Source organism: Physeter macrocephalus, chromosome 11 (assembly GCF_002837175.3).
Source record: "Physeter macrocephalus isolate SW-GA chromosome 11, ASM283717v5, whole genome shotgun sequence".
NCBI classification, from domain to species: domain Eukaryota; kingdom Metazoa; phylum Chordata; class Mammalia; order Artiodactyla; family Physeteridae; genus Physeter; species Physeter macrocephalus.
The window spans coordinates 17,596,801-17,608,384 of NC_041224.1; the positions used below are offsets into that span (position 1 = coordinate 17,596,801).

The window sequence follows — 11,584 nt, forward strand, 5'->3', positions numbered from 1 at the left end:
GGCTCCGGACGCGCAGGCTCAGCGGCCATGGCTCACGGGCCCAGCCGCTCCGCGGCATGTGGGATCTTCCTGGACCGGGGCACAAACCCGTGTCCCCTGCATTGGCAGGCGGACTCTCAACCACTGTGCCACTAGGGAAGCCCTGAATATAATAATTTTTTTAATGAATGAATCTAAGACTAATAAAAAGTCATTTAAAACATTTTATAGGAAACAATAAAAGTTTTATTAATGCAATTAACAGAATCTGGAGATTTTACCAGGTAATATGAGAGGCCCATCATATATCATTTAAGAGTGAAAACTTAAATATTAAGGTGAAGTAGAAATTCCAATATATGTATTTAAATGATTAGCAGATTGTAAGGCCCTCCCTTGAGAAACTAAAACCATTCTGGACCATCTTTAGTCATGTACTCTTAGAGGTGCTTCTTTTGTTTAGTTTTGTTATATGTTTATTTGCTTTGTTTTTATGTTAGTTTCTGGAAATTCCACAGCCCCCAAAACAGCAGCAGAGGCACTTGGTGATAACTGACAACCCTCCTCATGGTGGAAGAATTTCCATTCCTTTGAAGGAATGGGAGCACACAAAAGGTTAACAATGTTACTTAGTTCCTATTAACACATAGGATGTCAGGATATTCTGTAAAGAGGGAACTAACATCAGGCTCTCAGTTTTCCTTCTATTCTAAGATTTATGACCATGAAACATGTGATCTCACAGTAGATTTTAAGTGATTTTTTTTTTTTTTTTTTTTTTTTTGGCCCAGCCGCTCCGCGGCGTGTGGGATCCTCCCAGACCAGGGCACGAACCCGGTTCCCCTGCATCGGCAGGCGGACGCGCAACCACTGCGCCACCAGGGAAGCACCCACAGTAGATTTTAATAAACACTTCCAGAATCATTGTGGGGTGGGGCGGGCGGAGGAGAAGGGAGGGGAATAGAGGAAGCAGGGGAGGGGCAAAGTCACAAAATTCCAAGGTTAAGGAAGCAACAGCCTGGAGTCCCCAGCGGAGTGATAAAATCCCGAGAGCGCTCTTGACTTGGAAACCCTGGATTAAATGTCTCTGAGTTGTCTCCCCCAGAAGGTGCACCATACTGGTTCGGCCTGAAGGGAAGTGTGCAGGCGGCAGGGAGCCCAGCAGCCAAGAGACAGTGATCCGTCATCCACTTGATTCCTTAACTGTTTAGTTTTGGTTGACTTTTCACCTGGTTTTGACTCTGTACAAGCATTTGAAGGAATGTTTATTTCTTTTCTACTCCTGCTCTCTATTACTGAGGCTGGAGACTGGGGACAGAGAGAGAGGGAAAATGAGAGGCCAAACAAGAATCCCCACAGCTATCCACCCTCCTGAATGGGAAGCACCGTCAGGAATATAGTCTTCATTTATAGATTCTCATTAATTAGAAGAAATTCTCAAGAGGTCCTCATTATCAAAGACACATTCATGTATATGGCCCTAAGAAGCATCTGTCTCTAAGAATGTCTCATGGCTAACATGTATCCAGTGCTTGGCAGGTGTGAGGCATTGTTCTGGTGCGTTCACATGTATTAACTCATAACTCAGTTAATCCTCCCAACAACTTTATGAATTCAGTACTACTAGCATGCTCATGTTACAGGTGGGGAAACTGAGGCACAGAGAGGTTAAGAAACTTGCCTGAGGTCACACAGCAATGAAGGCAGGATGTACATCTACAGACTTAACCACTGCACTACACTGTCTCTCCTATAAATAAATACATCTTTAAGAAGAGTACATTCTGGAACATAAAAGATTCTTATGAATATATTCTTATTTTTCTCAGTCTCAGCTGCTGCAGCAGCAGCAGTGGGAGGAAAAAAAATGGAACTCAAAAGTCCTTAAGAAATGAAAATGGAAACTGCAACTAAAACTAAATGATTAAAAAGAAACAAACAGGTTGGTAGGTCATTAAACTAGCCACTTGATGAAAGGGCTTTTGGGGAACTGGCTGGTATTCTCATTAGTCTTGGCTGCTTTGGGAATGGTCACTTAGCTTCCTTAATTTGGACGAGCACTGTGCTAATACAGTAGCTACTGGTCACATGTGGCCTTTCAAGTTTAAATTATTTAAAATTATTTAAAATGAAATAAAATTAAAAATTCAGTTTTTTAGCCGCATCAGCCACATTTCAAGTGCTCACCAGCCATGTGTGATTGGTGGCCTCCGAAGTGGATGGAACAGATATAGAACATTTCCATCATCATAGAAAGTTCTACTAGACAGAGTTTTTTGCTCTGGTCCCTACCTGCCCCCAACATTCTGTGATTTTCTGACAGAACCTGGCCGGGCATTGGGTAGGAAGAGTGTCATCTTTACAGGTACAGAAACTGGAACGCCAATGAAGTTAAAAAACAAAGACTCAAATGTAGGAAGGAACATGCTCTTGCAAAGATGACCTCACATCTTTTGCCTTCACAGTCGAAAGATGGAAACAGAACATCTGGCTGTTTACTGCATAGTCACAAGGCCGTGCTTTATACTTTTACAACACGGTTCTTTGGCGAAAAGCAGAGTGGCCATCTCAAGGTCCCACTTCTCCCTTTTAATAGAACCAAAGGTCAAAGAATAACTAATGGTTCAGAAATATGCATCCATTTTACTGTTCCTAGCTTCCCCCAGGCCATCTCAGCCTGACTGCCGTCTTTTTTTTTTTTTTAAAGATTTATTTTATTATTTATTTATTTATTTTTTGGCCGTGCCGCAAGGCTTGTGGGATCTTAGCTCCCCGACCAGGGATTGAACCCGGGCTCTTGGCAGTGAGAGCAAGGAGTCCTAAGCACTGGACTCCCAGGGAATTCCCCTGACTGCCATCTCTGCTATCTCCTCACCAGCAACCAACAGAGTGAATGAATCTGGACAAAGGCCTGCCCTTCCGTGAGCATGAAGGAAAATCAATCCTAATCGTTCCTCATCCTTGCAGGCGGGGTCTGGCTTTCCAAATTCAGCCCACATTAGCAGCCTAGGAAAGCCCGGTCTGCTCAAAGCCCAAAGCACATAATGAAGCACTGCCTAATGGAAGATTCACAGAGCTGGCTTGATTTATATTTTATTCTAAACCAGTTTAGGGCTGATGCAAAAGAAAGGAAAACATCTTTGAAGTTCTGAAAAACAGGACTTCAAAGATGTTTTCCTTTCTTCTTCATCGAATCTACTTTTTTTAGACTGTTTCCTGCATGTCTAAACAAAAAAGCCTTTGTTGAGAGATTTCAGATCCTGATTGACTTAAAAGAGGCTTTGAAATCAAGGGACAATTAAATTTACTTTTAGCTACATAGAAGAGGGCATGGTATTCACTACCGTCAAGCACTGTGGGGAATCTATCCTCATAAAATTCTACATTTCCTAAATTAAATTATAAACCCATTTCTCCCTGGGAGAGGTACAGTTTTAATCACATGGCCAGCAAATACCATTATGGTTTAGATTTATTTAAATACTTTCCCAGGAAAAAAACTCTAATAGCTTTATCTTAAGGTGCCCACCAAGTTTGTTTTGTTTTTTAGCTGTTTCTTGGGGATACAGAAAGAAAAAATATAGGCTAAGAAGTTAATGCTCTAAACACTAGAAATAATCAAGATAGGCAAGAATCTTAAATGAACAGCCCTCCTTATAGCAACCAGGCCAAATGAGAAGGGCAATTAAAAACATCATGGGTATTTATCCAAGGCCCCAGGAGACAGAGCTGTATGAATTTAGAGGCTTACTCTCCTTTGGTACCTTTTGATCTTTATCTCACCTGAAGAGCGGGCTGTCACAGCACACACAGTGATACATTCCTGATTCCTTGTTATTCAGGTAGATCCCGCTGAAAGGCTGAAAGTAAATGAGATACATCACGTTCAGGTTTCTCGTAACTCGGGCAGGACACAATACAGCAGATCCAAATCCAAGATTAAGTCTCCCAAAAAAGGAATTTTTGTACTAATTTGACAAAGTGCAAATATCACTGGAGAGAAAATTACAATGCGCCCAGTGAAGAAGCCTACAGGCTTGTTTACGACCGGCCTTTATTGTGCCAAATATTCAAATTATGACATTAATAATGCTTTGTATTTATATAGCACCTTTCACCCAAGAACATCAAAGCCTGTGAAAAAGCAAGAGAACGGCGCCTCTGGATTGTGTAAGATCTCGGTCACCATTTCAAAAGAGTTAATACAACAGGAATCTAGTCTACTGTCTAAAACACTTTGAAATCTCCAATTAAAGACAGGATATAGATACATAAAAAGCAAAGCTCAGTGAGATTAGTGTTGTCCCTTTAATATGCTTCACGTGGTGTTTAGGACACTGCATACTTAATAAATGCTAAATAATGAGCTAGATTCTCACAGGGCCTAAGTTACTACTTAGATGAAATTACCATGTTAATTTTGGCTTAAGGAGTTTGCAGGTTCCGAGAGGAACACAAGGAGACTTGAGGCAATGAGTGAGCCAAGATTAATTTTTTTTAATGTTATTTTGTAAACTGATCTCATTGTTTGAAAAAAAAAAAGGCTATTTTTGCCCAGTTCCTTCCGTCATCTCCTCTGTCAAAGGAATGTCAAAAAAAAAGAAACTCTTGCACAAGCCTAGTGTGAAAATCTACAGGCAGTGGCTAGTGGCAGGCGCCGTCCCATTTTATGGAGAGAAGCTGAGGCACAGGGTGGGTCACTGAGTCTCAGAGCTGACTCAGGAAACAAGCAGCCCCCTTGGTCCTCTCTAGACGTCCCACCTCGACAAGTCCACAGGTCAAACATTCACATTCCTTGTGGTAGGATTAACAGCACATTTTCAGGGAGCTGCATAATGGACAATTTCAAATTAACCTACTGAGCCCACCATCTCAGCACACTTGGATGTTTTCCCTCTTTCAAAACCCTGAACTTGGCTGCAGACATCCGAACAGTGGTGAGCTGGTCTTTTTCTGGCCTGTCCCCTCGAAGGCCCATACCCAACGCTGGCACGAATGGGCATCTGGGATGAAAAGGAAGTTTCGCATCCCCCACACCTGGGCTGATGAGACACACAGGCCAAAGGGCTACCCAGACCTGAAGGTGATCTAGAAAAGCCTACTCATGTGATCTGGACAGCCTGATAATATTCAAAATATAATTCTGTCATTGCAGGGACAGTTGAGCAGAGGAAGTGACAGGGAACTGGTAGCACAGTAAGTTAAAAAAAAAAATCAAACATAAAAGAATACTTAGCCGACATATTTTATGAAATGATATCTCTCCTCCGCCTCCTCGCCTGATTTCCTCTGTCTGCCCTCTCACCCTTCCTCCCCAGTTTTATACAAGTCCTATCACTTATTTAGGGCTTCTCGCTCGTTCATTCCAGTATTTACTTGAAAACCTAGTGTGTATCCAATGCTGGACTGGGTACTAAGGCTGCAGAGATGGAAAAACAAAATGAAACCAAACCAACCCACAGTTCCTGCACTTGGAATCTGCTACCAAGTTGGGAAGAGACACGTGAGCTGGCAGCTGTCACACCACACGACAGGAGCTCTGATGGAGAGGTTAGTAGGGAGTGAGGATAGCACTAGGCCCTTTACTACTAGGGGAGTTTTCACCAAGGCTTTTTGGACCAGGTAATGTCTGAGATGTCTGAGACCAGGGTTTTCTTTTTCTTTAATCTTCTATCATCATTATTTTTCATTGCATGGCTGACTGGTGTTTATTACAGGAAATGCCAGGACACTAAACTGAGTTCTGAAGGATGAGTAAGAGTTAATCAGATGAAGAAATGGAAGAGTATTTCAGACAGACAAGCAGCCTGGGCTGGGCCCACGTGACAGAACAGGGCAAGGTGGAGAAGGGAGAAGAGGTTGCTGCAAAGGTGGGGAGGGCCAGATCATAGCGGCTTTGATCAGACCACGCTAAAGAGTTTTCATGCCATCCCACTGAAAATGGAAAGCCGTTGGAAACTTTTAAAGTGGGTGTGCACACGATCAGAGCCGGTTTTTATCAACAGAAGGAGCACTTGACATGCACATGAAGAATGGATTGGAGTTGGGGCAGGAAGACACTGGAGGCAAAGGACAGTCAAACAGCCATCAGTTCACGCCTAGATTTAACTGTGGCAGGAGCAGTGGAAATAAAAAGACTAGAATAGATTCAAGAATTATTTAGAAGAGAGAACTGAAATGCATGACTGTCAGAGTCAGAGACATAATGACTTTCAAGATATGCCTTCCCCTGGGTTTTCAAAGTCTGTCCTAAGGACTGAGTATTTGTGTACTGCCCCCACCAAATTCAAGTTTAAGCCCTGACCCCCAATGTGATGGTGTTAGGGGGTGGGGCCTTTGGGAGGTGATGAGGACATGAGGGTGGAGCCCTCACGAATGGGATTAGTGCCCTTATAAGAAGAGACACGAGAGAGATGATCTCTTTCTCCACCACGTGAGGACACGGCAAGAAGGTGGCCATCTGCAAACCAGGAAGAGAGTCCTTATCAGGAACTGAATTGGCTGGCACCTTCACCTGGGATTTCTCAGCCTCCAGAACCCTGAGAAATGAATGTCTGTTGTTTAAGCAGCCCAGTCTGTGGCATCCTGCTATGGCAGCCTATACTAACACACACTCTGTCTGCACCAATGCGAGTTCTCTCTTCTTTTATCTTTTCCATACTATGAATACATACCTGTTGGAAACAGATGACACACTCAAGAGGAATGATTTGCAGATAATTTCACACAGAACTATTTACAAAGGTGGGGACAGGGCCAATGGAGACCAACCGGGAAGGTGAAGCACCCCCAGGCCAGTGACTGAGAACACGCTACTGGCCTGTGGAACACAGAGTGGGCAGGACCCGTGAGGCTGCAGCTGGAGGGGAGGGCTGCCTGCAGAAGCTGCAACCTGCATGGGAGGAACACAGTCCTAGGGGGACCCTGGATGCCTGTTTCTCCGCTGTGCCCTCTGATCTTGCTGGCATCTCCCAGGGGCCAAACCCAATCAGGAGTCAGAGGGCAAGGGAGCTGGTTAGTCTTCCCAGAACTCAGAGCAGAGGGAGGCATGTGGATAGCGGATCTGGAAGGCAAAGAATGACCTGCATAAAACCTACCTTCTACTGATATTTGGCTTTTAGTTATCGCTTGACCAGGCTGTAGACCCCTTCGTCGTACCTAGCAGAGTGCTAGCAAATTACTGCTGTCCAATAAAAAGCATGTGCAACTGAATTTTAATTTTGAGTCACCAAATAGAAAGCTGAGGTGTTTTACTTCTCTTTCCTTACCCCCATGGAGCTAACTAAGGCTTACAGTTCCGCAACGTTCTAAAAAGTTAACTGTGGCAATGGATCAACTGAAAGGGATTTATAAGATTACTTAAAATAATGGATGATGCTCATTTTGTCAAACGGCCCAACGCACAGAGTATATTATACCATTTGTTTGAAAATCCCACATATCTATTCTCCTAAACTTCTGGCGGCTCATCTCCAGGCTGCCGTCTCCAGCTCCACACCCTGCATGGCTCTGTCCCTCAGAACAGGGCCGGCTAACAATGCTATGGGCATGCACTCAACTGCACAGGGAATCACGTGTGGCTCCCCTGTGCTATCTGCACTATGGCTAATGTAGTCTTTCCCAGTGAAACCGTTATTAAAATCCCACCACAGGAAGTTTTAAAAAATACCAGTATTTCACCGGAATCTATTGGGATCTGCTGGCCTAACGGCCTTAGCATCGGTGGCGAAGTTGAGGGTGAGACCACAGTTATACGGTCATGGCACATACCTGAATTTTGCAGGGACTGCTAAATTCAAAGATATAAATATTCTACAGCTTTTGAAACCGCTGCGCTGTGGTCCACTCCATGGGGTCTGCTTCACCAATGAAAATATCTAATAACCTGGTTCAATAACTATATTCCAGTGGTCATATTTGGGACTAAGACAGACTACTTGTTGGGAAATGCAGCACAGTAAACATGGTACCTACTATAATGAGGAACCACTGAGGGCTGTTCTCTCAGAAAATGAAAGAAAGCTGAGATTACTGAAGGCAGCTTCAATAATGTGTCCCCCTCGTGGCCTGCGGTCATACGACAGTCACCAGGGTTTATTTTTTGAGCGCCTGTTATCTGCAGGCACCATGTTATGTGCTGGGGTATACCAAGGATGGCAAGCGCTAAGAAGAGAAAGTACTGGTAAAAGCAAACCCATCGGGGCTGAGGAAAGGCTTCCCTGTGGGAGTGAGAGTGGGGCTGAGGGCTGAAAGGTAGGTTTGAATGGGTCGGGGTGTTGGTGGTGGGGGAGGACACGGGGTGAAAGGGCCTGAACGGAGGGGAAGCCCAGGGTCTGAGAGCTGAAAGAGGACAGTGTGGCCGTAGTGCAGTGACCAGGGGGAAAAGTGGCCAGATCTGAGGACAGGGGTTGGAGGTAGGGGCCAGAGCCTTTAGGGCCTTATTAGCCACTTTTCAACTTTTCTCTTTACTTTGAAAGCAGTGGGAAGCCACTGAAGAATTTCGAGCAGGAGGTGATGTGGTCAGATCTGTTTTCAAAAGATCTCTTTGGCAGCCATACGGAGAATGGCAAGGTGAGGGGCAAGGGCAGCTGTGAGGAGAGCAGCTGGAGGCAAATGCACGCAAGCCAGGGCTGGTGGGAGCCTGGACCAGCCTGCAGGTGAGAGCAGTGGAGAGAAGCCGAGTGATGGGAAGGTCATTTAGGAGGCAGGATGGGTGGGCGAGGCGACGGAGGGCAGTGTGTCCAGAGGAAGGATTCTGGTTTGCACAACTGGATGCATATTCATGGCCGAAGAAGGAGCGCAAAGAAAGGCACCAGATTCGCAGAGCAGATGATGAGTTAGGTTTCGTAGCGAGATAGATTCCAACCTGTCCTGCCCTGCCCCCAACACATCTACTCAGAAACTGTCAGTCGGTGTAGCTTACCGGTTCCGTCCCTTTTTCTCTTGTGACATGGAACTGCTCTGGAGTCAGCTTCTTCTGCAACTCACTCTTGGAGAGAATGGGCTTCTGCTTTGTAAGGGACCCTGTGTTGTTAAATAGGAATTTAAAAAAATTAAAACAGCAAGGCCCAGAGTGCTGAGGTTGACATCCTTGGATTTGTCTAAGAAAATTTAGTTATTTCCCCAAAGAATTAGAGTCATGCCTTTACTACAAATATTTATATTTTTAATTGATTTTCGTATTTCATTGCATTGTTCGGGATCTCAAAATAACTACTGTATAAGAATTTGTTTACTTTAATAGCAATGGTCGACAAACTGCAAATTATAAGATGGGTGCTACTGACTTTCAAATGATGTCTTTGATCAAGTTAAGGACTTGTATATTTTCTATATTATTAAAATATATTTTGCTTGGAAAAAAACCAGTAAGGCACAATGACCTTTTCTTCCCTAGCCTCTCTCCTAAAGTGCACCATCTCCCAGCAAAACACGCCATCCCTTCCCCTCCCCCTTCCACCCCTTCCTTCTTCACAGAGACCAGAAAGCTCAGGTACAAAATACTGTAATTGACTCATTAGTTTAATAAGAAATGAGTAATAAGTAGAGAGCCAGTTTTCCAGTCCTGCTGGGGCACAGAAGATAAAAGGCAGCTGAAATACGAAATAAGGTAGAATAAATTCTCCTTGGGTTACTAAGGGTAGAAATTCATCTTTCTTCTATTACTACGTTCAAAGGAGTGTTTCCTGTCAAGATACAGCTGGGAGTAGCTGAGTGATTGGAGAGAAAAGATCGTGGAGCCAGTGGGTTATTAAACCCCTCTTGCTGGTTTATAAAGATATCTCTGATTTTGTTTGTCAAGGGAGGTCTTTTATTAAAAATTCTTTTTGTGTGGAAAAAATAAGAGACTCCTATAGCACATACTCCTGAAAGGGAAACTGAGACCTACCATAATCTATTATCATGCTTCATGGTTTTTTTCCACTTTTGTCTTCCTTTCTTCTGCGCCCTTCAGCTTCTACCTTACAACGTTTTTCCCAGTGAGTGTAAACATAATAACTTTAGCCAAAGAGAGGTAGGAAGCCTAATGTATATTATAATAAATAAACGTTTTAATCATCCAACGTTAAGAATATGAAAGGACCTTATCATCTGCTTACACCTCAACTTACAAAGGAGAATATAAGGCCCAAAGGGTTAGTAACTTGACCACAGCACTGAAGATGAAATGTTAAATACCGGTGATGTCACCACCCACATAACAAACGTGTCAGAAAATCGTAGCTGAATTTCATTTTTGGTTACAAAAAAGAAAGTCCTAAATAATCTCTCAGCAAGAGAAGACTTGTATCTTCATCACGAGTTCATAATACTGCACAGTATGGTATTTTCAGTATTATATATTATTGACTGCTTATGGTTGTCTACATTGTATTTAAGGGCTTTTATCTGTTAAATATATTAGAAGGTGTCCTTTCTTAAATAAGGCCACGGGGATTTCTTTTTTCCAATGGAAATACACCTCTGAAATATTCCTGTGGAAATATTGCTCAGATACACACAAATTTTTCAGGAACTCAGCTCCTGGGGAGCAAAGCAAAATGTATTCATGTGATAATTATTACCGCTTAGTGACTTTCAGAGTTATTATGCAGAATGCCAAGTAATAAAGGGAGAAGAAATGATGAAATTTTTAAAATCACCATTTTTGCAATCACTAAAATAACAGATGGATTCAAGCAAGAATCATCAGGGAATTCTAAAACCCTTGGGTGAAAAGACTGTTGAAGAATGGAATAGTTACACATTTTCAAAATGTGATCCCTCAAATTATTCATTTTACAAGTAAGAAAATGTACCTTTACAATGGAAAAGTCTAGAAATCACCACCTCAACCAAGGAAGCAAGGTTAGCATCACTGACAGTGGGGCCAGCTGACATCATGTGCCTCTGGGTGGGACATGCTGCACTGAGCCTACCCTCAGAGAGCTCACCAGGACTTCTTAGGGACACCCAGGAACACTTTATCCTCATCCCATCTACTTCTCCATAGAAGTGACACTAGACATTCTCTCTTTCTGGTATAGTCTACTCCCTCAGCTTCCATGACACCAAATCCTCCTGTCTCTCCAGTTCCTCCCTCTCAGCATCCTTTCTAAGCTCCCCTTCCTCAAGCCATCCTTGAATACTGGTGCTCTTTAGAGGAGTCTGTCTGTCTTAGGCTTTCTTCTATCATCCCCTCCCCCACCCTGGGAGATTTTATCCTTAAAGTACCATCTACATGATGAGACTCCCAACCTGTTTTTTTCCTCCATCCTAGATCTCTCTGCTGAGTACTGGATCCATACACAATCCGCACCTGGATATCTCCACTAGGCCCGTCCCAAACAAAAGAATTTCATGTATCTCCTCCACCCCAACCCAAATCTGGTCCTCCTCTCATGTGCTCCAGCTCATCAATTCCATGTTTCAAACCAGAAAGCCAGGCCATCATCCATGACTCTTCCCCTTTTTAAAAAAAAATTTTATTTATTTTATTTATTTATTTTTGGCTGCGTTGGGTCTTCGTTGCTGCGCGCGGGCTTTCTCTAGTTGTGTTGACGGGCTTCTCATTGCGGTGGCTTCTCTTGTTGTGGTGCACGGGTTCTAGGCGCGCAGGCTTCAG

The 11,584-nt window shown here is 43.5% G+C and overlaps 1 protein-coding gene across 1 annotated transcript in view; it reads right to left on the minus strand.

The window, feature by feature from the left end:
* Nucleotides 1–11,584, minus strand: part of MSRB2 (methionine sulfoxide reductase B2) — a 26,637-nt gene that overhangs the window by 7,624 nt on the left and 7,429 nt on the right. The window contains exons 2-3 of the mRNA XM_007100748.2: nucleotides 8,903–9,003; nucleotides 3,763–3,839 (exon numbers count right to left, since the gene is read on the minus strand). Of these exons, the coding sequence (XP_007100810.1) occupies nucleotides 3,763–3,839; nucleotides 8,903–9,003 (178 nt within the window). The remainder of the gene's footprint in view (nucleotides 1–3,762; nucleotides 3,840–8,902; nucleotides 9,004–11,584) is intronic.